The following is a 26,422-nucleotide window of genomic DNA, read 5'->3' as shown; positions in this document are numbered from 1 at the left end:
TGGACGAATTTCCCCAAGAGGAACATTCTGAACCACAGGTACATCTACAATCCAACCTCATCTACGTTGATGAGGAAACGCACCAAAAGAAGGAAATCTCAGCTGAAATGTGCTTCCTCCCTAGGGTGGCATTGAGAGGGAGTAATTTTTTTTCTAAGTCAGCTCTGAGGATATGAGCACTGCAACAGTCATCACTGAGAGGAAGATCCTTAAAGCACAAACCAACACGGGGCTTTGTTTATTAAATAGCAAAGTCAGACAGCATGTCTCCAAATCCTTCAATCAGGACTCAAAATGGTTCTTAGTAAAATACAACTGGCTTATAAAGTTTATCACAGTTTTAGAGTATATAAAATGAAAAATTCAAATAAAAAAAGAAAAGCAGAGATACTGATAAAACAAAGGCAATTAGATCATTAAATAGTGTGCTAAGGAATCTGTCCCCTGAAAACTACAATAATATCAGACAAGAAGAAAAAAAAATCTCGCAAAAACTATCTCACCTGATTTTCTTTCCGACAAGCAAATTTACAACAATATACATATTTTTGTAAACAATCTTAATTTTCAATAGATACTTTTGCTTACAAGTGCCTGCAGGACAAAAATAACACATTTATATTTTTTTTTCCTTTGCATTCAGCATTCATTTCATTCCAAGTCAGTTTTCAGCTGAAGAGAGATGGCATGCTGGATTCAGACGACCGATTTCCTCTCTTTTTTTTTGTGAAGTCAGCTCTGGACTCGATCTCAGGCGACTCCAGTTCGGTTTCAGGACAAAGTCTGAACAGGTTACTGTCGAGTGCTGGGGGGAAGCGACAGGCTGGCCATCAGCTCTTGAACAGATGCAAATATGGTGCACTCACCTGAAAAACAAGAGCGTATTAGAAAGGTTGACTCCCGTAAAGTCAGAATCGGAGTCGATATTAGATTAAGGGGGGTTGTTATGGAGCCTTACCCTGCCTGGAAGGGTGCAGCTCGTTGAACCTCTTGAGGATATTAGAGACCAGAAGCGCTGCAGCCCCAGAGGAGCTGTGCTGCCTGGGAATATCAGCCTGCTGAGTGAGGCCCGTGGCCATATCGTACACGATGGGAACAATGATGCTCACGGGGTCCTGGGGCACCGGGATGCGCTGGGTGAGCTGTAGCTGTGAGACAAAAATGACCAAACACACACACAGTCAGACTCCTGCAAATATTTAAAGGTCTATAATGTACATTGAGGTAGGAGAGATGGTGCAACTTACAAAAAAAAGCATTTTGGCCTTGAGCACCACAGCAATGGTCCCAGGAGGAGCGATAGGAGGCGCACTGGGAGGGATGGTGAGACAGAATTGGACATTCCACTTGAGCTGTCCAGCCTGGTCAGGGAACTGGCAAGAGAGAAATATTTTAGTCAAGCCTGACTAGAGATACATGGATAAAACATGTGTTGGTTGGAGCTGGATGAGTTTCAGTGAGATCACCCCTGACCGGAGAATGGGTAGTGGGAAACTTGAAAAGGCATATTTTTTCAGATTATTAGACCAATTTATGTGTAATAAATTGGTCATAACATCAACAACTACTCACTCACACAGTGTGACTTCGCCTCTGCTCCAAGCAGAAATTAATAAAATCTAATGTGAAGGTAAGGGCAGAAAATGGGTTTTGAAAGCTGTTTTGGAATTTTTGTATAACTATAAAAATGCTAACTGGAAATTGAGATATTTACATCTTTTACAATAAAGAATTCACTAATAAGACAAAAGAAGCCTTTAAAGCAGAAGTGAAAGCTACGCACCAGCTCAAGCTTCATGATGCGCACACAGTCTCTAAGAACATTAGTGGGAGCACCGAGCAGTTTCGTGAAGGCACTCAGAGTGTTGAATTTAAAGGGAGGACCAGCAACCTGACAAGAGAAAATTAAAAGAAGAAGGATTATTAGGATAAAACGAAGTGGAGGTGTGCCATTTTAGGTGTTGACTGGCGTTTTCACTTACCCGGGTCTCGAAGAATCTCTCCAGCACCTGAAGCTCCTCCTGGGACCAGGGCCCTGCGTTTTCTGGGGTAACTTTGAGTTGCAGAGTCTGATAGTTCTTTGGATTGAGAGCCACTCGGCACTTGAGAACATCCGTCTTGAACATGATCACGCCTGGCTCGTTGGAGTTCACGATCGATAACTGAAGCAGACGCGACACGACAGGCGGTTACAATAAAAACACTCAAATTTAACGCAAGAAGCAAACAACCGATTACTGATGAGACACTCACCGTCGCCTCCTGCTGGATGATCCTCTGTAGGTGTCGCCTCATGATAACGGAACCCAAAAAGCGCTCCAGCGGCGAGCAGAGATAGCTCCCTGCCAGGCCGGGTACCATGCAGGGGGTGGGTGAGGGGAGCAGAAGCACGTGTAAGGCATTGTGGGAGAGGATGGTGGGGATGGATGCAGCCCAGGGGCGCTGAGGTAGCTTTCGGGGAGGAGGCATACTGGTAGGCATGACTTGGGAACCTAAGGCAAAGACAGACAAAAAAAAGAGGGGATTTTGAAAAGGTAGAAAAACACAGAATTTAATATACTTAAGCCTGATCTAAGTGACTGTTCTGTTGTAGTGAAGGATGATGCACTGCTCAGGTTTCTGTTTATTAAAGATTTTTTTCTCCAGGTACCTCAACTAATCACTAATAATGGATGCATAATCTATTCATCTTTGTTTTGTCTCTGTGTGATAGACAATATTAGGTCTGTCACACACAGGGAAGGCAACAAAAAAATGTTTTCCATGCAACTTATTTATAGTTCATATAAAAAAAAGAATCAGATAAACCTGCTATTTGCTGATCAGAACTTTGGAAAAACTTAAAATTGATAACTGACCACTAAACTTTGATCCTCACAATATTAGAAAATACGTCATGGTGGCATTTACTTAAAAAATTTTGATGGCAATTTCATTTGCAATAAATATGGAGTCCTCACTCATCTCTTCCTCAAATGTCATGATGATGCTGCCAACGCTCTATGATTTTATCATTTCTGTCATCATCCTCTTTTTATGTGTGGGTATTTCCTGCAGTGAGGCTGAGAGTATTTTTAGCATGAAAAGTGTGAATATTAGAACCAACAAACATTGCACTTCAACTGGTCCTTTAAATTTGCATCATTGCACAGACTAATATTGCAAAAGTTGTGCATTTAAGATATATTATGCAGCCCTAATAGAGTTAGTTTTAGTATTGAGAAAGCGGTACTTACTACTCCCAGCACGTGGAGAGTTGGGGTCGGGAATAGGTGAGTGCAGCGAAGGATTACCGGGGGACATGCCAGGGATTCTGGCCCCAGGAGAAGGCCCTGAAACCTGGGGCGAGCCTGGCCACTGGCCCCTATGGCTGGGAGACACCATGGTGTAAGGAGAGCTGGGGTCCAGAGGACCTAGATAGGAGAGAGCCAATAATCAGTCACTGAACATAATTTAATATCAAAGTCATAAATACACCACTGTGTGCCCTGGCTTTATAAGTCTTAAATGTTTGCAGGGCACAAAAGGCTTGGTCATGTTCGCTTCGGCCTGTTCAAGCCCCTTGCCCAGCAGGGGCCAGCATTTACGGCCCTCCCTGCTGCTTACCGTGGGGACTGGCAAAGCTGGTCTGGCCCATGGCTATGCCCAGAGACGACGGAGACGGGGTGGGGCCAAAAGGAGAGGGCGCCCTCAAAGCTCCGCTAGGGGAGCCAGAGGCATGGATGTTCCCTGCATATACATACACACACACACATTCGTCAAATGGCTCATAAGACTCTGCTCCTCTCACACACAACCACAATCTCTCGTGAGCATACAAGCTAAAGCTGGACGGAGAGGCTGTAGCGTCTGGCTGGGTGCTGAGATGGAGACCAATGGAGGGAGGGAACATGGCTGAACACATGCTTTTTTTTCGGTGTGCACATGTTGCATGAGAAACATAAATGGTCTTGTATTTTCATCAAACTAAAAAGGGCACACATGGCAGCAGAAGCTCTCAGATGATTTGCTCCGGCAACAAATACATCGGTGACCATGACGACATGAGAGTCAAAATAAAAATGTCATCATTTAGAACAAGATGTCTGAATGAGATGAGACGACACAAACGGAACAAGACCTCCACACTCACAAGTATACGAGAGAATCACAATGTCCGTTACCTGGCGACTGTGTGGGCATCATGGAGGGCGACGGAGTGACGTTGGCGAGATAATTCGGTGGCGGCGACGTAAGAGGCGGGTATACGCCTCCGGCGCCCCCTCTCATGGTCTGGGGCTGCTGCTGACCCTGAAACTGGTTCATCAGGCTGTCCATCACGTCGACGCCCACAGGGGAAGGAGGGTTGTCATCTTCGTTGACGGAACGTCTGCGGGCGTCTTGGCTGCTGTCCACAAACATGTTAAGGAATGTCTGAAGGAGGAGAGAGAGAAATGTTGGCTGTGGAAAAACTGAATCACATCACTGGTTTTTGGGGTTATTTTTAGTGTCTAGTGTCCTGCAAAACTATTGACACCACTTAATTGTTGCTAATTAAGTGGTGTCTACATAATTATTCAGATTATATGCAACACAAAGTAATGCAAAGTTATGAAGTGGAAAGAAAGTAATAAATGAGTTTAATGAATGAAACCAGGGTCGTTGCAGGTTTTAACTCAAATTTAAGACTATTATGAAATGAATTTAAAGCTGTAATCTTCACAGTAATGTACAAACATCACTGTCAATCTTACCCAATACCCATCTCTCACACGATCAATAGACGAAAAAAAGCTAGCTAGCAAGGGTACATTAGCAGCTAGCGAGAGGTAGCCTCAACCGACTCAACTCACAGAAGACAATTAAGCTATCTGAGTGCGACTCAAATTTTTGCCTGACAGAGAAGTCCAACGAGAAAAAATATACATATGTACGTCATATGAACATACAGTACATATAATGTATTAGATTAAAAAGTTCTGTTGAGACAAACCTTAAGACCTTGAAATAACATATTCACATTTTTAAACGAATTTAAGACATTTTAAGACCTTGATTTCAGCTACATTGACGTAAGACCTTCCAAGGAATGCGCAGAAATCCTGGAAACACTAAAGAAGATATGCATTCCCAGAGCATGACACTGCCAACACCATGTTTCACTATCCGGCGGCAGTGCTCAGGTTAATGTGCAGTTTGTTAGCTCTCCTTCACACTTAGCATTTTGTGAGTAATAAAAAACTAATAATCAAAGACAAAATCTAATAAACTTACTAAAATTTTTTCTAAAAAATAAATAAATACAAAAAAAACAAGCATCTTCTCTTTCATAGTTTGAAAACGAGTGCAAGTTGTTTCACTTTAACCCTCTTCCTCCCGTTTACCTTGAGTCCTGGAGCGGGGTAAAACCCTTCCACAATCTTAGTGTTGTCAAACAGGCTGTAGGCTCCGTCTCGAATGGCTACCACTCCTCGGCTGCGGCAGTAGATGTCGATGCAGTACATGTTGCGGAACGCTAGGCGGATGTGCGTGGGGGACTGGGGCAGAATGGAGAAACACTGGTAGGCAGTGTTGGTGCGCTGGGTGAGGCCCAGCATGGGCACTGTTGGTAGCTTGTTGATTGCATTGAGAGGAGCTTGTGTGTCATAGAGCACCTGGAAAGTCACAAAAAGGTTTTAAGAAAAATAATTTTGCAGATCTGTGCAGTTTGCTTGATAATACAGATACTGAAATAACTTCATGTTTTATTTTCTAATCACAGCTCTTTAAATCAGTCCCTTCAGGAAGTTGCGACCGCGGCTATTAATGTAAATTAAAGCAAAGTATTCGCAAATTTGGCGCCGACTTGCAATCTTCAGTTATCAAAACTTTTCAGCAAATTCAGCCAATCACCTCAGCGTTTTTTTTTATAACCAATCACTGCAACTTGGCTGAATTTTGGAAAATCCCTTTAACCCTCATGCTTTTGCGGCATGCCACAAAAGCATGATGCTAAATGGTAACTTTTTTTTCTGTAATCCTATTTCTGTTCAATAGGATTTGTTTACACTGTGTAAATGTAAACTTGAATGACCAATATAGAATTATTATTTTGCACTTTGACAACTCCTCAGGACATGATTTTATTTGAAAGTGTTTTTTGCACTTTGCATATTAAAATCTTGTCTTTTTTGGGAAGATTATGTGAAGCAATGCCAACATTTTTGCAAGACAATGTTATGGCAAAAATAAAGCTTAAATTGCAACTTTCCCAGCTACTTTTTGAAAAAGGTGAAACATAATCAGCAATTTTAGACATCAGCAACCACAAGAACCCATCTCAACATCCTGGAGGCACTGATAAATGATAATTAAATGCAACAATCCTGTGGTTTAAAACAGTGGTCCTCAACCTCCGGGCCATCGCCCGGTACTGGTCCGTGGAGCAATTGGTACCAGGCCGCGCAAGAAATAATTAAATATTTCCGTTTTATGTATTATTTGAGTCTGGAGGATCTTTTATTTTGAAAATCCTTTAACCGGATTCTCTCGGTCCCGTCTTGCGCGTCAACATTGAGCCCACAAGCAGCAGAATGAGTAAGAAACAGATCAGATGTCTTTGGAAAGTTTCTTTGCAAAGGGGAAAAGGCCCAGAGAGACAGGAGAATGGATTTATCCCGGTAGGTGATTCCCACATTCCAAGCTCTGCATGACATGGTGACCGGCTCGTTAATGAAACAATGAAGCTTCAAATTGCTTCACCATGTAGAGACCGAGCACCCTGTGCATAAGCAACACTTCGGGTGTCATTGTCTCTCATCACTCCCAGATGGACCGTCTGGTTGCAGAGAAACAAGCTCAGGGCTCCCATTAGTCGTTATCGTGAGTTAAAATGTTCACGAAAGTAAAATGTTCGTTTTTGTGGCGCATCTGTATCTTATTTTGAAGGGATATGTAAACGTTACCATAGCAACCAGAGTCAGAAAGCGTTAGGGCAGTGGTCGAGACGAGATGAGAGGAGTAGAGCTTGTGAGTTTTAGGTCTGGTTCACACGATTTAAGGATTGTGGGCCGATTTTCCAAACCTCTGTGACCACAGAGCCGATAAAAGTCCAACAGGTTCGGTCGGTTCGTGTGTCCAGCCACACGGCAGGAGCAACACGAACCGATTCCACTCACGAACATCCCGATTCCAGAAGAAAATCCAGTAAAACCCCCAACATACCAAACGTGAATTTAGAATAATCAAACACGGATGATGATGTAGAAGCAGCAGTGATAGTTTGTGGCTCATTTTAAGTGATAAAAGACGCAACAAAAAGAAAAGGCGTTTGATAAAAGACGGAGGGAGCAGCCGCTCTATATGCTGCACTATGATTTGGAGGTGAGTTATGTTTTTTCGTAGTTAACAATTTAACTGAATAAACATAACCACATATAATAAACATATATAAAAATTACCTTTACATATTGTAATAAACATTTCCACATATCACCTCCGATGTCGACCGGACTCTCAGTTGCCATGTCAACTGTCTGGGATTCCCTTCCGTTCTTAAGTCACCGCGCTTTCTGATTGGCTACCTCTCACATTCAACAGGCTGCGTTCTCGTTCCCAGTCAGGGAAAAACCCCAGAGGCTGCAATAATCGGTCCAAGACAATGTTGAATATGTCCAATTTTAGATCGGGGATATTCAACACAAAACACACTGCAGGACACGTTGTAAGATTATCGTAAAGGGAAAATCGGGGCAAAAAAAAAAAAAAAAAAAAAGGCTTTAGCGGGAACACCAACATGCAGAAGTATTTCGCCCCCCCAAACCCCAGGCCGCAGCAAAATTGCCAAGTCTTGACCGGTCCGTGGTAATAAAAAGGTTGGGGACCACTGGTTTAAAAATCATCTAGCTTGTTTTTCACATCCATCAATTTATTAGAAAGTTCAGCACACCAAAGCAGCCACTTGAATATACTTTCTATGAGTACTGTTTTAAGAGTTTTGACCGTGTACCTGGAGCAGCTGCAGCACGTTCGGGTTCTTGTTGAACATCTCCTGCAGCTGGTGGAGGATGATGTTGTGGCAGTTGGAGCAGCCCGAGTTGGGCCCCACGGTGCCCAGGGCGAGGTGGAAGCGCTGCGTGTTGGAGTTCCACTGGATGGTGACGGAGCTGCCTTTGGTGGTGCCGTAGCACAGCACCAGCTTGCGGTAGTTATACAGCCGGACCTCTGAGAACTGGCTCAGGTAAGGCGGCATTTCTGGAGTGAAGAAATCATAATGTTACACAGCAGAAACAATACTTACAAATATAGGTGGATTTTCCTATGCAGAAAACATAGAACCCAGACTACAAGATTCCTACATGGTGTTCTAAATGTCATTTTTTTCAAGATACAAATTTAAAAGTCCAGTTTTTTGAACAATTGTTAAAACATGAGTACCAGATTTCACTCTGAATTGTCTACAGATATTTATACAAAGGTCCGCTTTAATAAAAGAATATATGGAAAAATAGACAAAAGGGGGGATTGATGCATCCATGAGAAAATTTGCACATTCTACAGATTTTTCATTTAACTACTTAAGCCAATTATATAAAATATTAGAAATATAATAAAATAACAAATAACTCAGTTCCTTTTTTAAATAAGAAAAACATGTTTTTGCCTAAAATCCAACAACTTGGCATTCCTTTAGTGAATTTGAAACTAAAACTGCCACTTGAAGAGATTTGGCTAAAACATATTTAAAGACAGAGGTGTTTTTATCTTAAATGCAAATGTATATAAATCATCTTGGCTTAATTACTGCTCAAAATATGTTGTTTTTTCAGCAAATGGCCTTTTTGAGTCTGTGTACTCCAGTTAATGACTAATCAGTTAATGACTAGATGATTATTTCATTAATCGATTAATCACTTCAGCTCTAGTTTGTACATTTTTTTATATTCCTCCACACCTGGAAATTACTTAAGTAAAATTCCAAATGTTCCCAGTCTTTGTAGGAGCCTCTGCAATCGGATTGTTGGCAAATGTGAAGACCTTTTCAGGTCAATATGCACCCACCTGGCAGTGTGCAAGAAAAGTTCAGAACACACTGGTAGAGCTGGCTGATGGCTTTCCAGTCGTTCAGGAACATCTCCACCACCTTCCTCCCGCCCACAGGCTCCGACAGAGGGTTTTCATAGGTCAAATACACATGGCGAGTGGAAGCTGGTGGAACAGGGAAACTCAGTGAGAAGACGGATCACAATGCAAACAGAGGAAAATTTTTTCTATAAAGAATAATGACAAAATTACAGAGGTATCATAATACATTATTCTGAATAAAAAAAGATGCTAAAATGATTATGTTCAGTGAATGAAATGATGTGCATTTGGTAAAAATGAAAAGGACCTTGTTCCTTGCTGTTGGTGCTGCTGAGCGGACAGTTGGCCAGCACCAGCTCAGCCACCCAGGTCCGGTTATTCCTGCCCTGCAAGCGGATGGTGCTGTCCAAGAGGGAGCGTTCCAAAGCTCTCCTGGTTTCCTCTCCGACATCTCTACAAGGGGGAATCCTAGAAAACACGAGCCATACCAGTTTAGCGTTTCACAGATTGAAGGGAACAAAACACGAAAGAAAGCACATGGAGGTTTGTATTACTTTAGCAGTCGGATTGCGTGACTACTCCCGTCACCTTCCACTTGCACTCCCTCGTTTGGAATCGCCATGTTGGAAAGCTACTCAGAAGAGAAAGAAAAACCATTTGGGATCAGTTGGAAATTACAAGCCTTGAATCCACAAATATACCCCTGAAGACCAAAAGCTGACTGACCTCTGCTCTGAGACCAATAAAAGGCATGTTGGTATCGCACATGGCTACAAGATGAGCCAGCTCCTTGTTAAAAGCACACATTTCTCCAGACCTCTTGGGCTTCTTAGGCTCCGAGTCTCCTTGATCTCCAGCAATCTACAGAGCAGAAGACAGAGAACAATGTCTAAGGTGTCTATAAAGCATGTACAGTAACTTTAGGAAGACAGTGTGAGGGTGGTAGTTTTGCAATTGTGCCTGACTTTCCATTTAGATGTTATAAACTATAACAGGGCCCAAAACATTTCTACACAAAGTTCATAATCCGACATTAAACCCATTAATTTCTTCATAATATAAAATAAACAACTACTTTTCTTTTTGTTCCAGGTCGAGCCTCTCTCCCTGTTGTTGGGTCCTGGACAAGGTGTTCCAGGTTGGGTTTAAAAAGCTGTAAAAGTTGTGCGCACATAGGTCCATCTTCTCCCTCTAACTGAGAAACTGATAGGAAAGAGTATTTGTACTGTAATGCTGTGGGACTGCTAGGCACTTCAAGCATTTCCACCACCTGCAAGAAAACAAGAGAAAATATTTGTAAAAAATAAATAAATGCATGGGAATGAACATGTCTTTAAACAATAAACTGGCCGACAAAACTCACAATGTAGTACTGTGGGAGACGAGTGAGCTTGATGAAGAGTTTGTGCTTGGACAAGCTGCCGACTGGGTGCGTGGCTGAATTGGAGAGGTGAACGATGTCTGAGCAAACGGTGGGAAGGTGCTTCACGGACTGTCGACATCGCTGCTCCCCTAGCCAGAACCTAACCGGAAAGAATGAATGCCTCACAGTCCTGCATAGGGTTCATAATTTATTACATTCAGTAAATAAAGATCGACTTAGTTTATATGAACTTACTTGAGCTGCTGAAGCCAAGAGAGAATGCGCTTCATATCATCATTGATCGTCTTTTCAATGTCATCCAGCATGGACTGGTCTATAGAGAGAACAAACCAGGATTTATGGCTCAGAGACTGAAGAAAGCTAATAAATCACAATTATAGATAAATGTGCAGCCAAAGCTTTAAACACAATCAGATGAAAGTTGACAGAAAAAAGAACATCAATAGAAGGAGTTACATTTTAAATTAAACTAGTCAAATTGTAGTTAAAACACAAAGAGTATAATTTACTAAAAGCTTGTTTTAAAAATACAACACTAATGCAGAACTGGTGTAAGACTCAGGCTAATCAAAACAAACACAAAAAATACAGGGTCCAAAAAAAGAGGAGTTAACATTTGCTGCTGCTTACCTAATCCATAGAGCATGGGTTGAAACATGCCAGAATGAAGATCTACAAAAATGTGCAGGCACTCTGAGCGACCACATGGCTCAAGTATCGGAACGACCAACGTGGGCAAAGCTGTCTCAATGAATGCTGGAGAAACAAATACAGTAAAGCAAACAAGTATTTAACACTAAATATGACTGGAAAACGTACACTGGGACAAATCAAAACAGACTAATAAAATATGTGATTTAGAAAGAAAAATATACAGCTTTAGTACCCAAGACTGGTAAAGCTGTGCAGTGATTTCATTTACTAAGGGGGGAAAAGTGATCCAATCCTCCTCGTTATATGTGGGAAACTTACTGAGACACTTGTTAAGAGTTTCTGCAGGTTTCACCAACTCAAATTTAAGATTTTTTAAGCCCATAATGAATGGAAATCAAGTCTGTATCACGACAGAAATGTACAAAAGAAAAACACAAATAAATCGTATGGGTTGGCAATAAGATAAAGACCTTTAAAGGATGCAACCAAAAGCCTATCTTCATGATCCCCAATACTTTTCAGTAAATATTCAAGTGATGCGAGAGGGGAAAAAAAAGAACATGGAACTTTATTACATCTAGCATAAAACTAACACAGCAGAACGATTCTGGGTTTTAATGACTCTGTCAAGTAGAAACAAAGATGAAATACATACAGTTATCACTGGGATTGCTGGTCTTTAAAATGGCCTTGAGTTCCTGCAGCTTCTGATGGGCGCGGGCATGAACACTGTCAATCAGCAGCTTCTCCACTGAGAGATGATCAATCTAAAAAAAAAAAAAAAAAAACTTAGCTGAAGCTGTAATTTAAATGCAAAGAAAATCCTAATGGTCTAAATGTTGCATTACATTAGGAACAGAAACCGTTTTAATTTTTAATTTCACCTTCATGGCTCGCTCCATTAACTTTGAGTCGCAGGCAGGGAGAGCAGGCTCATGAGATATTTGCAATGGCTTAGATCCATCTGATTCATCAATTTTGATTGTGACTTTATGCACTGACGCTGTGCCAGTTTTTCTACCCAAAACCTGTTGGCTGTAAAGATGAAATAAATAAAAGCAATTTGGTCTTTTTTTTTAATGTTTCTTCATTAAACCTTTTTTTTTTTTCCGTCTGAAAGTGTAGAAGCCTTACTTCCAGACGGAAAGCGTGAGGTATTTTGCCGGAACATATTTTTCCTCCTGTACCAGGTCTCCCCAGCGCTCTCTGACCAGCATCAGTGTCTGAGAATGGAGAACCTCGAGCTGCAGCGACAGACAAAAGGAATCTGGATACAGTGCAGTTAAAGAAAGCACGGTACGGGGGAAATTACAGATCAAGGTAGACGGTTGACTATTTTACTTATTGCGGCATTAACATTCAAAACACACACACCCACCCACACATCCTTCAAGGTGTAGATTATTAGTTAAAGGGCTGCTTGTGCCTCACACAGACTGCTCTTTGACGTGGCGGTGGGTGGAAGCCAGTGCAGAGATGTACTGATTAGCATTGTGATTAGCACAGTCTTGCTCAACTCGCATACTCGATGAAGTCTTTAAGAGTTTGACGATTGCATAAATGCTAATACCTGGTTGTTTCTATCGCTGCTTCAAAGATGCATTTTAACAGAAACTAATATCAAGATTTTGTACGCTAAAGCATTGCTGTCGCATGCAAATGTTTAGTTAAATATACGTCGAAGCTCTGTAATTGACAGAAAATGGAATTTCGCCGTATTTCATAAACATGCTGACAGGTGTGGTAGCACACATCTCTTAAGTAGTTAAAAAAAAAAAAAACACCTCAGATGACCGATGCTTGCAGGAACAGTGCTGCTCTTTCTTTGCAGTTAACAAAAAGCTGATTTGTTATTTAAGAATTAATGAAAGGGTGCTAGGCAGGATGCATTACTGCAGCTGGGATTCTCATTGGAATTCTACACTTGTCTGCTTGATCAGTCAATACCCTATATGCTTCAACACACACACTACTGCAGAGGGTGAGAGCAGAACTGGACAAAACCTGAACCGTTGCACAAAAGCCATGTATGAAGTGAATTTAAATCTGATACATATTGCATCAGTTTTAAAGCATAGGTACAAAGCTTCATCTAAATTCATGAAATTATCTACAGGGACTAGGCATTAAAGATGGACTGAACTGCTAGAAAATGGAAGCAGAAATACGTTCTGTGAATACCAATATTTTTCCCCTGCTCTCGTAAACTTTCTCCACATACATCCAGACCAGGAAACACCCTTAAAATGTTTGTCTCAATGAGCAAACACAGAAACATTTAAAAGGATACGCAGGCAGTTGTACATGTCCTGTAGGGGTTTTTCATCGGCACAAAGTCGAGCCTGGACCAACTCGTGGATGAAGTTCACCTGCAAACTGTGGACCAGTGCTCGTCCATCTGTTAGTAAGCAATGGAAGTAAAAAAAAAAAAGGAAGAGGAAATCACCAATTTGGCCACACTATGAAGATTACTCATAAAACTCATAAGATTACTCATAAGAATTAGTTTGCTCACCTCCAGTTTCTTTGTCTTCCACTAGAATTTCCAACTTCAACAGCCGCCAGGGAATGTCGGGATCATCTCCCATTACTGTCAGAGTGGCCTCAAACTCTCCCTCCACCCGAAACTTAACACGACCATTAGCTAAAGAATATACAAATAAGCAAGATAAATAATAATAATTTAAAAATAAATAAAAAATCAACAGTAAGCGGTTAAAATTCAAGACCTTTACACAAACTGCTTACCAACTGTGAGATTTGCCAGCTGTGGAGGCAAGTCAGTGGTGACAAGGCGATGTCGTAGAATCTGATTAAGCTGGTTTAAAGTGGTCTGCTTCTCCGTTTTAGTGATTGGGTCGGGAGGTATTATTTTATCCTGAACAAAGACAGAAAAAATAAATAAATAAAGCGACACATTAGACAGACAAGTCAGAATATCTAAATCTGCATCTTCTTTTTATCCAGCTTTATCGGGGAAAGAAAAGTTAAGGTTCAAGACTTACACGTATGCACGTAGGCAGGCGTGGGTATGACCCTGTCGTCAAGACGTCGATGGCGAAGGGGATGGCGAAGCTGGGTAAGCGAGCGTGCACGAGGGCGTCCCGAGCCAGCAGAGCCAGTCTGTCGGCTGTGTCCACAAACAAGATGGCCTGCTGATCCAGGAAGCTGGAGATCATCTGTCACAACACAACCCAAGTCAGAGAGGTACGGTCAGCTAAAAGTTTGTGCTTCTGTCGACAGACCACAAAACGTACAGCGGGAGGATTTCATTAAACACAACGTACCGCACACTTCTCAACTTTTCCCGCATTGCTTGCCCACTTAACCAGGGCCAGGAGGCGTACAAACAGCTGCCTGGTGCGACTTGCAAACTGGACGATCTCAATTTTCCTTCATAAAAAAGAAGTTTAAGAAATGACAGTCAAATTAAAAGAAATGTCCCTTAAAAAAGTTGTGCATTTAATTATTGTATTTAATAAATAAGAGGAAATATTTTAAAACAAACATACCGCTCCATATCAGTTTTTCGGGGGAGCCTGCAAAACAAACATTGATTTTAAAGTAAGCCACATTTAAATCACAGCATTAACACATCTTCTATCCTAAAAAGTTATAACATACTCTGCTCTTTATGAATAAAGAATAAAGAAATATGAAAGCAACGTGCAACCCGGTTGCCTTATGTGATGTCACCAGGCGAATGAGAGTGTGGGAGCTTGAAAGTGACAGGGTCTCAAATAAGTAACTGATTTTGGGTAAACAGCACAACAACAAAGGAAGCCTGATATTTTTAAAAAAAAGAAAACTAACTATATGAACAATAGCTTTTACTGATTTGAGTAGTAGATTTAACAACACTGTACTTACTGGTAAACTTCTGATCACTGATTATGAAGCGGTAGTGGCAAGTTATTTACTTGTACGCCCCTTAAGAAAGCAGTCACTTTATATGCATCGAGTCTTTTTTAAATATAACAAATTAGTATTATGATCATAGTGATTGTTTGAGGGTAATAAAACAACAAAAGTTTATTTAACAGCTCTAAAGTTCTCTTAAGTTTACAAGCGTTAGCCTATTAGCCCGCCTGTGGGCCTGCTAAGCTAACTGTTACTTACAGCTCAGCCAGCAGGGTAATTTCATGGTAAGTCCGCTGGAGAAGAAATTCAATAAGCAAGCTTAGTTTGACGCCCTGTGTAGCTGGGGTCCCGGGAGGTGGTGGCTGTGGACCCGAGACAACGGGACCTCCGAGCGGGACGAGCGGCCCATCTGACCCAATCTGCACCGGAGCCATTTTAAAAATTGACGGTAGAGGCTAGTTAGCTTCTCCGCTGTCCAAACAGCCAGACAACGGGAAACTCTCGGCAAGTAGTGGCCCGCTCCTCCTCAAAAGACACTTTCCTCGTATTCTCACACCATTTCTTCTATTGGAAGAGCAGCGCTGCAATGACTTAGTCACTTCCGTAAACAACAAAAAGTCAGCTAATGCTTAATTTAGTAAGTCATTGCGGAGAAGATTTTCAATGCTGCTTGGCCGCCATCTTTGATATCGGGATAATTAGCATACAAGTTGGAGAGACAGAAAACCCAGACGGGACTTTTCAAAGAGCGAGACTCAATAATATTCTGCAGCTTATGTGGACTTTTTAACCAGACTGGACTGCTTTGACAGCGAAAAAAAAAAATGCTTACATCATGTTTACAATTCAGACTACTCCGACTTGCAGGTAAGATGTTTGAGTGTTTGTAACTTTGTTAACAGCTTGTGGTAGTTTGTCATTTAAGCTATGCTTCTGAAATTGTTGCCCTAGAAACAAGTGACAGTATACTACTTTAAATATATTAGCTTAAATATGTTTTGTTTGCTAGTTCACATAAACTATAGTGTTGAAGTTGTGAGGTGTGCATGCATCATGAATGATGTATGTGAGAATGTGGCTATTGTTATTTATTAGTTTTGTTTGTTTTTGTTTTGTTTTTTTTGACCAGCTATTTGTTAATTCTTACATTGTGTGTGAATTGTGAGACAGTTATTTTTTGTTTTTAAGCATATGCACTGACTGATGGCACCTTTTAAATTTCGTTGTTCTTGTGACAATGACAACAAAGATTTATCTATCTATCTATCTAGGAGAAAAAAAATTAAAGTTTCATCCCAAACCACCTTTTATTTTTATTGTTATTTTTTCCTCTTTATTGAACAGGTGTAGTGGACAGGTTTTATTGCAGATTACTATAAGGTGTCAATATCTTTATTAATACCCAATACACAAATTAAAATGATTTGCAAAACAATCAAAAATCTTAAAGTCAAAAATAAGGGACACATTTCATTCATTGTTTTAAAATAAATCTCATTTTAGGTTGCAAAAGAAATGATCCATATTTAGTTCTAGTTATGTTTTTGAAAAATGAATTTAATGGGAGATATTCTCAAACTCATTAGAGTTTGGGAAAACTCTCATGAGGAAGAGAAAACTACATTTCTATTAAATTCCCAGATCAAACATAGATGTTATCATTACATAAAGCAGGAATAAAAAGCGTTACTAAACACACATCAAATCACTTTAACCAGATGATTAAAGCTAAAGGTAAAGTTTTGTGTAACCAGCCGTGTGCAGTTAAAACCTCAGACTGAAATCATTATAATTAAGAACATGCTCTTTGTCTTCCAGTAAATGAACTCTGAAGCAACTGTATGAATGTCATAATTTGATAACTTACAGGATAGCTTCAAAATGATATATAAAGCAAACATAATTTCACCAACCTTCAAGAAGATATATTGTTATATTCAGAACCTTCCTGAAGTACACGCCAAGATGATCAGGTTGAAAAAATCAACAGCTTCATGTGTACAAAGGAAAACGTACCTGTTTTATCGACATAATAAATTAAAACTTATTTATTTATTTCTCCCAGCTCAGGAGTTATATACTCCTGAGCTGGGAAAACATTTTATGTACATGTTAAATGCTTGTGAATAGACCAAAGATTAAAAACCTCATGTTTGATGGTTGATTCAGATGTGGCTCTTATTGTGTAAAGTCTAATGCAAAAAATAAATACACCATCAAGAATAGATAATATAAACAAGAGCTTGGCCCAAATTAATTTATATAAAAGCCCTAACACTCATTGACATATTTTTGAATTTGAATTGAATTTGGACAAAACTTTAGATGGATTCTGATTTTATTTTGTTGAAAAATATGACAGTGATAATGTTAAATAATTTTTCCATACCAAAATCTTGACTGATGTAGTACTCATCAATATCAGTACTGGTGTTAATAATAACAGGTGTCAATAACAGTGAGGGAGCGCCAGGGACTGAGGCTGTTAGGCCTTAGCGTAACTGTTCATCTCCTGGCTGAATCATTTGCTACATATATCTTTCTATTCACTCTTTGCTCCCATCATGTTTATACCTTTTCAAATAAAAGCCTCAATGACTCAAAAATCAATGTTTAAAAAAGTGAAATCAGTTGCAGTCGGCCAAAAAACTGCAATCGGTGCACCCCTTGTGCAAAGCCACAAGGGAACTGTGGACTATGGAAATATGGATTACATGTACATAATTCCAATGTTTTGAGCTTTAGATGTTAAGCAGTGAACTTAAGATTGATCTATTTCAAAATTATTGACACCTGTAAAAATTTAGGAATACACTTACTTATTCAATTTCATTATGTTTTATTTAATTATAACCATGGTAAATATAATTGTTTAGTATTTTTATTTCATTTATTGTGTCATGCCACAATATACACTTCATACATGGTGTTGCTTGATGGTTTTATATTCTTAAAAGGAAACAAAAAAATGTCGCTTTCTTGTATGGCCACCCCGTCCGATAGGAGGCGATATAGTGAAGTGCCACAGCTGTTCATTCGTTTCTGCCTCATTTCAGTCAAAACCAGGAACGGATTTAATTACTGGAACTGGAGTCTCTTATCGGAATTGAGTGGGGTTTTATGCTCTTCCATTCAGCGGGTGTTGTGTTAAGCAGAGCTAGTCGGGGTTGTGATGCGAACCAGCTCATAGACATTGCCGGAGTGTTGGAGTTCACACAGCAGTCTGGCCTGTTTTACTAAGAAGCGTTTGTGTCGGACTGCGCTTCCGCCATGTTGAGCTGATTCAAGTTGTGAGTGACTGCTGGGACTGAGGTGACAAGCCCCAGAACCAGACTAGATAGAGTTAGGGGGCTGTTACCGCGCCGGTGACGCAGGAAAAACACCCAGAAAGCGGAGGAAAAAACGTAGGAATAAGATTTTTCTAGTAACAGGTTTGGTACCCTGCGAAACTGCCACTGATACAGGCCGCGTTTATGTAATATACGACGACACAATCGCTGGAGACTGGACGTATCCCGTGAATAGAGGGGGAAGTCGTATCAAATTCCTGGTGAGTTGTTAGCTGCTTAGCACAGTATGTTGACTGCTGATTGTTAGCCAGCTACTGTTAGCGTCAGCTGGTGCTGTGTGCAAGGTAACGTTGCTGCATTTAGCGATACTTGTATTTCTCAATTGCTGGCATTGCTTTCTCTGGTGGCTACCAAATTACTGAATGTGTCAACGTAAATATAATTGAATTTACGGCCATAAGATTGTGTCTCTAAATTCACTGAGTTAAGGCTAACGTTAGCTACCCGCAAAAGGACCTCGATACTGTCTACATTCTGATAAGAAACATTTCCTTTAAACGTCCCGTGTTTACAAGTTAGCGGCAGGAACATGCAACCAATTTTTGTTTAAATAATGCACTTCGCGATTGCTTTCTGAAAGAAATGCTACTATTTACATTGATTACCTGCAAACCCACCAGTGTGTTATATTTTTGAGTGTTTTGCCCCTGTTCTAACTTTAGAAATACGTATCAGAACACTGTTGGATTTCAGGAAATAGACGCCTCCCCTGTCATCCTTTGCAAAGATAGCTAGCTAACTTATTCGTAATGTTGAAATGTTTGCAGACTGGCTATAAGTCAACTACACTTTATTGCTTGAATCCCAGCATATACAGACATGTCGATAATCTGCCAAGTTATTTTTATTCAAATATGTTTACTCGCTAGCTAACAGTTGGCTAACATTAACTGTCTAGATTGGCTCCTGTTAGCACGGCCGTCGCTCATTGCAAATGGCGATCTCGTTACATAGTTAGTCAGCAAGAACGGTGTGACAAGTGATTGTTTGTAATCACAAATTACATTTTTGAAGAAGCTTTGGTATGAGTTTCGGATCGTCCGTTTTTGAAGTACATATTTGCAGGGCGAGTGTTTCGTCGAGGCCCAAACGGACGCCGAGGCCTGAATATGTGACAGCGCAGTGGGCTTTGGACGGTAAGGCCTTCACCGCCTCAAAGCTCGGCTGTCTGGGCGGATCGCCTTGCAGCCAAACCGAACCACAGGAACCGGCGTGAACAACCAAAAACTACCAGGTGTCAATGCTTGGTCGTTGCTCTAATTACGTAATGTTGCTGCGTACTTGTCAAACTTTTCGATCGCTTAGTTTTGAAGAAACTCGACGGAGAAACATGCTAATTTTATTCGACCGATTTATCCATCAACAAGATGCCTGGAAATAACTTGAGTGCTAATATTTAAAAGCCGGCGTTGCACCTTGTCTTATGACCTAAATTCTTCAGAATGTATGTTTGCGTTGCATAAATAACAGGTTTTGTCGTGTTTCAAAGATGACTTTTTCTTTTTTGAGGTTTATTTTTGAACTGCAATATTCATTACCAGCCCCTGTATCAAGTAGGAAAAACCATATGTAAAAGACAATAAAATCAAACAATGTTTGATTTTATATTTACTAGGTGTATACAATTGGGCCAACACATCTGTCCAGAATTTTTATGCTTGCATCATTTTTATTTGGAAATGCACAACGTAAGCATTTCCATATAGCTTTGCATTCATACAGCAGAATAGAAGCACTTTTTGAAGCTTGAAAAAAATATTCGTTGATCCAGTCCTGTGCACTGAACTGGAAGCAAGGATGACAAACTGCTTTGTTTGTGTTGACGTTTTTTTAGCATCTGGACAATTTGGCCCTTAACCTCATTTCATATCAATTGCTGCCATTTTGTCCCTACATAGCTCAGTTTCATTCCTGTAAATATAATATTTTGTTCTCATGTACTTTCACCATTTTTTTAATCAGTCAATGTTTCTTTGTGGATAAGTATTTTACTGCCTGGTTGAGATAAATATAGAAATGTCCCGATCTTCCGTGCAATTCAACCTATTTTTGTATTATTTTTGGAAGACCTTTTATTACACTCTTCCTCTATTTATTTTGGTTCTGATCCAATATATACGAGTTGACGTTTATAAAATACAAGACTTTGAACCCTAATCAAACCACAATAAATCTTTTTAGTAGTAATCTTTTGCTAGTAGCTATTTATTGAATATGACAAAATTTCCTTAACATAGACTTTTAAGTTGACAACTATCTAGTTTTTAGAAACACTTGTTAAATACTGTACTGTATAACATTTAAGTATTACCTGAACCCCATTGTGTGTGATGTAGAAAAAACCGAACTACATTGAGCTCTATACACCAACTCGCACAATGCCGTAGATCAGCAAGTAACTTTTTCGAGTCACCCACTCTGACATAGGTTCTATAATATTTTTGACACATTTGGAAATCTGTTGTTGCATTATTTTTAAAATGTTGGTAAAAACATTTGCAACAAGTAGGAGAAATATGTTTGAAATGGCAGAAAGCAGATCAGGTCACTGGGCACAAAATATCGTTGTTGTAACTGCTTAATCAAACATATTTCTGGTTTTTGTTTCACTTTTATAAGGAAATAAACACAAACCGTGTTTTCTTTGTGTCATAAAATCATCTCTTGCTCATTTGAGCAGGTTGTTAAATACTAATAACTTTTAAAAATACAGAGAAACTCTCCAGATTTTGCCTTGAGGCTCTCCAAAGTGGGGGGGATACTCTCTGTCTCTACCACACACTCAACTAGTAATGAAGGTGCTGAAGCAAAGGACATTTTACACCTGTAATCATTCTAGTTTCACATAAGCACTAGAAAATAATGTTTCAATAAATACTTTTTAAAAGTACATTACAACTCTTGTTAATAAAAGGTGAGAGGTTCAACAGTTATATTTTTCTAGCTTCTTTTTATATGGCTTGAGTTTGTTTACTTGTTAGTATTTAATACGTGTCAGCACCTTCATTCTGAGTTCGCTGTCTTTTCTGTTTTTGCATTCGTGAGTTTATCTGATAAACTCTTGGTATTCCTGGGCAGAATGTTCAGCTGAGCAGAGGCCGTGTGATGAATGGACATAATGACACTCTGTCATATGGGTCTTTGTTGATATTGGATTAATTAACTTAAAACTGATGAACATTTTAGCACTGTTCTTCCTCCTCATAAAAATTGCATCCTGGTAGCGTTGAGTGATGTAGTCAAAAGGAAGTTAAAAAACAGAATTTATGACCAGGTGTTCAAGTGTGAAAGGTACATTTTTAAACATGATTTAGTTTATTTTGTAAAACTTTACGAGTCAGTTGCCTGGGTAGATGAACTAGAACGATATTGCCAAGCACAACCCTGCTGAATCTTGTGTGTGTGTGTGTGTTTGATTAGACAACTGATCTGCTGTAAACATCCCCAGAGTGTGTGTGCACAGTCATCCTATGCAGCAGGGAAATATTTGGTATGAAGCCTATGGGAGTTGTGTTCTTTCATGCTATGTTTCACTTTAGCAGTGTTCAAAGATTTCAGTACTCACTTCAGTCAGCACATGTAAATGACAGCTGTTGGTCAATAACAGTGCACAGATTATCTCCGACTCTCCTTTCACACAGAAAGAAATTAAATCCTATTCAAAACCTTAAGTATTCACAATGTTTAACCCAGATTATGGTAATGTGTGAGGTTACAAACTCGTTTTAAAAAAAAAAAGTGTATATACTTTTCTCAGAATGTTTGTATCCTGTGGTTGTGTGTTATATCTTAAAGTTTCGACTCTTTCAGTATTATTTTCATTTACTTCCTCAGCTCTTGTTTCCTGATATGCAAATATGTGGAATTATTTTGAATTCTTTCCACATTTCAGATTGAAGACAACATGAAATGAAGTTTCTCTTATCAGACATGTTTCAGTATGCTTTATTGTATGATTTGAAGTGTTTCAGGGTATCTTGCCTTGAATTTATTTTTTTGTGTAGGACAGAATAATTGATTATTCTAACATGCATGTTTTAGTAGAAAGCTGAAATGCAAGAAAAACATTAACGATATACTAGATATCTTAAGTTTTGTTTTGTCCAGTTATTTTTCAATCCAGAGCTTAAATGCAAAGTTTTCTGGTACGGTATCAAAGAACCTGTGAAAAATTCAAGACGAAAGATGCACTGACTTTGCAAAAAATATTTCGACTGCATAACAATATTCTTGACACTCCCTACCAACAAGAACCTCTTATGTCTTGGAATCTGAATGGATATCATTTATATTTTTCATCCAACTTTCATTCAAACTAGCTGCTACAAAAATGAAAGTAAGGGTGTTCAATCTATAAAATTGTAAGGGTCCACAGAAGCACTTTGTGTTTATGTAAAAAATAACAAGAAAAAAACACTTAAGGCTCTTCTGTTAGGATGGAGACATACTTTTATTATGATTGAAAGATTATGGACATGTAAAATGTCTTCAGTCACATCATTGACCTTTAGTCATATGCTCTCTACCCAGTCTTAGGTTTTCACTAGCAGAGGTCGGTGATATGGTAATGTTACGTCGTAAAGGATTTGAATATGCGAACAATCTGCTATAAAATGTGATCAAGATCTGCTCAGTTTTAACTTCCTGCACTTTGTCAACTAGTACCTATACAAGTTGACAAAACCTCACTTAGAGATGAAATGCTCTCTATTTCATCACTTTTTTATATCACCTTTTTTGGTAAAAGTGATATTTTTACTCGGAGAACCTGTGATTAAAATAGAGATTGTGTCAGTCATATCCTCCAACCACAGATGAGAGATAAAGACATTGCACCTGACTACTTTTGGGTTTCTTTTGTTCTTCTTTGATAAAAGTACAATAAAATCTCTTTACTTTGGGCTGCCAGGATCTTGACCTTTGATACTTTTCCGTTCACCAGGTTATGCAATGGTCTCAGCAGTACACCCAGATCTCCAGGTGCTTGCGACCCTCTCTCGTGTGTTCGGGCTCTCTTCCCTCCGCTGTACAGCTGAGGTGGCTGTGATTTCCCTCCTGGCCAGCGCTCCCTAAGAGGCCAAGATTGCCAAGATCTGCCCTGTGGCGAGCATGACGGCCACCACGCGTGGCTCTCCGGTGGGGGGCAACGACAGTCAGGGCCAGGGCCAGGCACCTGATGCTCAGAGCCAACCCCCACTGCCACAGAACCAGGTCGGTAAACCTCAAACTACATATGTCAACATTTAGTCTCATTTTCAGTTTAGCTAAGTATTTTTATTTATTTATTTTTTTTCATTTTAAATCAGTATTGCTCCCACCTACCAACATAAAGACGCCAGTTGGGACCTAAAAGGGTGGGGAAGAAGAGAACGGAAAAGAGTGAGAGAGTAAAAGGGAGGCAATGAATGAATAGAGACTCCAGAGTGATGGCTAAAGGGTGTGTGTGTGTGCGCGCGTGCGTGCGTGTGTGCGTGCACATGCAGGCCTGTGGTGGTTAGAGATGAGCTGTGTTGAGATGTGAGAGGCAAGCTGCCTATGTAGGTCAGCCAAGCAGAAGGAGCCTTAACCGTACTCCCCCACATTTTATATTTCTCAGATATGGATCCCACTCAACAATGCGTATCATTCTTTTCCTCTCAATGCGCAGCTTCTCATTATCATTTAGATATAAAAGAAAAGGAAAATCCCTTCGCCCTTGCTTTTTTGAGATGTTTCATCAGATCATTTAAGTTTGACGATCCTGGGATTCTTCCACATGCTAATTAATACATTTCTACCTTGAACGCATTATCCCTGCATTTGGGTTTTTATTTTATTTTTTTGTGCATCAGCGGGGATAAATGAGCATCAGTGTGTTTTGCGAACACTAAAGGTATGATGAATTGACAAGTATTGTTAGAAAGGCTTATTTTAGGAAAAACACCTGTGTCTTTGTACGTGTGTGTTTGTTCAGCCACTCATCAGAACAATAGAAACCGTACCACAAAGCCTGTATAGAACCTGTCTTTTACTGGCTCATAGCTCTATAGGATCTGGATGGACTTTTTATTTTTGTACAACAAAAAAGTTTATAATCATATGATAAAGCCAGAAGGACTAAATGTGTGTTAGTAAATTATAACGACAAGTGGTTTGAAATTAAAGAAATAAATTAAGAGAGAATGATTCGTGTAAAGGTCGTGACACACATTAAAAATAATTGTACTTAAGTTAGAGGGATTCAGAGGGATTATTGTGAAGAGTTAAAACTAAAAGTTTTCAAAAAGATGTGTAAAACTCATTTGCTAAACAAATACAATAAGGTTTGATTATGATTTGTTTCACAACGTTGTCTACAGACTGAGCTGTAGTTCCTTTTCCTGTTTATTTTAGAAAAATATACAGGGAAGATTCTATTTTGATTTTGATAATACTGTTAAAAAAAGTGAAGGTATAAAAAGCTCATGCTTCCACCTACACTTTTTTCAGTGCACGCTTTAGGTGCTTGCCACTGGCATAAATTTAAATATCTATTTTTGTAGTAGTTTTGTCTCTTTCTTTTTTCAGCATTGCATGATTTTTTTTCTCTTTTTGACTTGGGTATGGAAAAGTTAGAAATGACCAAAATAAATAAATATATTTAAAAATGCAGAATAGTTTTGCAGGCAGGTTTTCACTTTTTTATCAGTTAACCAAAAAGCTACACAGTTAAAATAAAATATCTTGTGTTTTCTTTCTATATCAGACCTGAATTAGTATAAACTCACTGCTACCTAGTTCATATCTTGAGACTAAGACTTTCAGGTTTAATTATTTAAGCCATTTAACAGATATAAAAACCGATTCATAGAGAAATCAGCCTGAAAGTTGAGCCACGATATTTTGGTTGGAAGTGATTCCTTTGTGCAGCACTTTTGAGTATAATCAATCCTGTGGCCTTGCACTGTTGGATTGAGTTTTACTGCAGTAGTTGCCCACACATGACACACGTTTCAGCACCAAGGATGCTAATTAGAGAGGGAGGAGGAGATGAAAATGTGGATGTATTGCAACTGATGGCATAATTGCAATATTTTATACCGTAGCTGCTATCTTTACTACATGAAGTATTCTTTTGAGTGTTCGTCTTCCCCTGCTTTCCTACCTGCATTTAAAAGCTCCTTCAAATTTATTCTCACATATTTATTTATCTCCAGACTTCATCTCCTAATTCATCTAATGAGAACTCCCCCGTGAGCCCACCAGATGAGCAGGGCCAGGGCGAAGGCCCCCCTCAGCTGGAAGAGGAAGAGCCTGCTTTTCCTCACACTGACTTGGCGAAGCTTGATGACATGATTAACAGGTATCTGCTCGTCTGCCAGCTCTGATTTAGTGGAGTCGGTCGACCCCTGTCCTGCTCTGCATTGTTACAAATGAAAAATGCTTTACTGCTGTTAAGTTATGTAAAGTATCTTTCATTTTATGCCTTGCTGCTTTTAATTCAGTGTGCAATTTGCATATTTTAAAATATTTTTATGTATGTCAATGTATACCAAATTAAATTTAATGTTACTGATTTCTTTTAAAGAAGTTTAAGTTGTTCACACACTCGATGGGAAAACACTTCTCAATGACTTGGCATTTAAGGAGCTTGGGATGCAGCTTAACAATATTTATGGCGTGGTTATACATGTTTTACGCATTATTTTGGTATTTCTGCTGATTTATCTTTCAGGCCTCGATGGGTGGTTCCAGTTTTGCCAAAAGGAGAGTTAGAAGTCCTCTTGGAAGCTGCTATAGACCTGAGTAAAAAAGGTAGGAAAGTGCAGCATGTTCTTTTTAGTAAATGCTTTGTGGTGTTAACGTCCAGCTGACATTTCTTTCAAATTAACTTAAGATGTGAGAGAGGGTACAGATTTTATTTCTTAATTTCTTAGTAAAATGTAAAGATTTAAACAGTATATGTGACTACTGTTTTCATATTCATATTTTTTTTAATATTACTATGTTTGTTAGACAAATGATGTTGGCAGTACTGTTACAAGTTTGTGTTTATACACAAAGTTGTTGGCCAGCCATGATACTTGTCCTGTTTTCATGTAGAAAATAGTGAATTAGCACCACACTTTGAAACCTGTGAAAAAGCATAGTTAATTAAAAATCAATTGTACTT

General features: G+C 39.4%; 2 protein-coding genes across 10 annotated transcripts in view; one reads left to right on the top strand and one right to left on the bottom strand.

Annotated features, from left to right (window-relative positions):
* Positions 1–209: 209 nt before the first annotated feature.
* med14 (mediator complex subunit 14) lies at positions 210–15,649 on the bottom strand. 3 transcript variants are annotated; one of them, XR_004339942.1, is made up of 29 exons: positions 15,200–15,649; positions 14,593–14,619; positions 14,368–14,473; positions 14,086–14,259; positions 13,829–13,958; positions 13,596–13,724; positions 13,371–13,478; positions 12,215–12,347; positions 11,965–12,115; positions 11,736–11,847; positions 11,057–11,182; positions 10,661–10,739; positions 10,406–10,565; positions 10,118–10,312; positions 9,769–9,903; positions 9,597–9,673; positions 9,350–9,510; positions 9,019–9,165; positions 7,967–8,211; positions 5,364–5,633; positions 4,164–4,413; positions 3,607–3,729; positions 3,237–3,413; positions 2,254–2,492; positions 1,983–2,162; positions 1,784–1,891; positions 1,241–1,373; positions 959–1,148; positions 210–866 (listed from the first exon to the last, which is right to left on the bottom strand). XR_004339942.1 is itself a non-coding variant. In XM_032567997.1 (29 exons), exons 1-29 carry the CDS (start codon positions 15,373–15,375, stop codon positions 793–795), a joined length of 4,308 nt encoding a protein of 1,435 aa, XP_032423888.1. In that variant the 5' UTR covers positions 15,376–15,649; the 3' UTR covers positions 210–792. The 3 variants fall into 3 exon arrangements, 2 of the variants coding, with proteins under 2 accessions (XP_032423888.1, XP_032423889.1); XM_032567997.1 differs by having other exon boundaries at positions 1,248–1,373; XM_032567998.1 differs by lacking the exon at positions 3,607–3,729 and having other exon boundaries at positions 1,248–1,373.
* Positions 15,650–18,074: 2,425 nt separating this feature from the next.
* usp9 (ubiquitin specific peptidase 9) overlaps positions 18,075–26,422 on the top strand; it is a 37,608-nt gene continuing 29,260 nt past the window's right edge. For 6 of the 7 annotated variants that reach the window (XM_032566899.1, XM_032566897.1, XM_032566898.1 and 3 more), the window contains exons 1-4: positions 18,075–18,491; positions 23,234–23,502; positions 25,467–25,612; positions 25,985–26,064. In XM_032566899.1, the coding sequence (XP_032422790.1) occupies positions 23,401–23,502; positions 25,467–25,612; positions 25,985–26,064 (328 nt within the window). In that variant the 5' untranslated portion in view covers positions 18,075–18,491; positions 23,234–23,400. Of the gene's footprint in view, positions 18,492–18,555; positions 18,576–23,233; positions 23,503–25,466; positions 25,613–25,984; positions 26,065–26,422 lie in introns of those variants that run through there. The other variant, XM_032566894.1, reaches the window with a different exon arrangement.

The sequence above is a fragment of the Xiphophorus hellerii genome, chromosome 7 (assembly GCF_003331165.1).
Source record: "Xiphophorus hellerii strain 12219 chromosome 7, Xiphophorus_hellerii-4.1, whole genome shotgun sequence".
Classification (NCBI taxonomy): Eukaryota; Metazoa; Chordata; class Actinopteri; order Cyprinodontiformes; family Poeciliidae; genus Xiphophorus; species Xiphophorus hellerii.
This window is presented reverse-complemented; position numbering and strand designations above follow the sequence as displayed.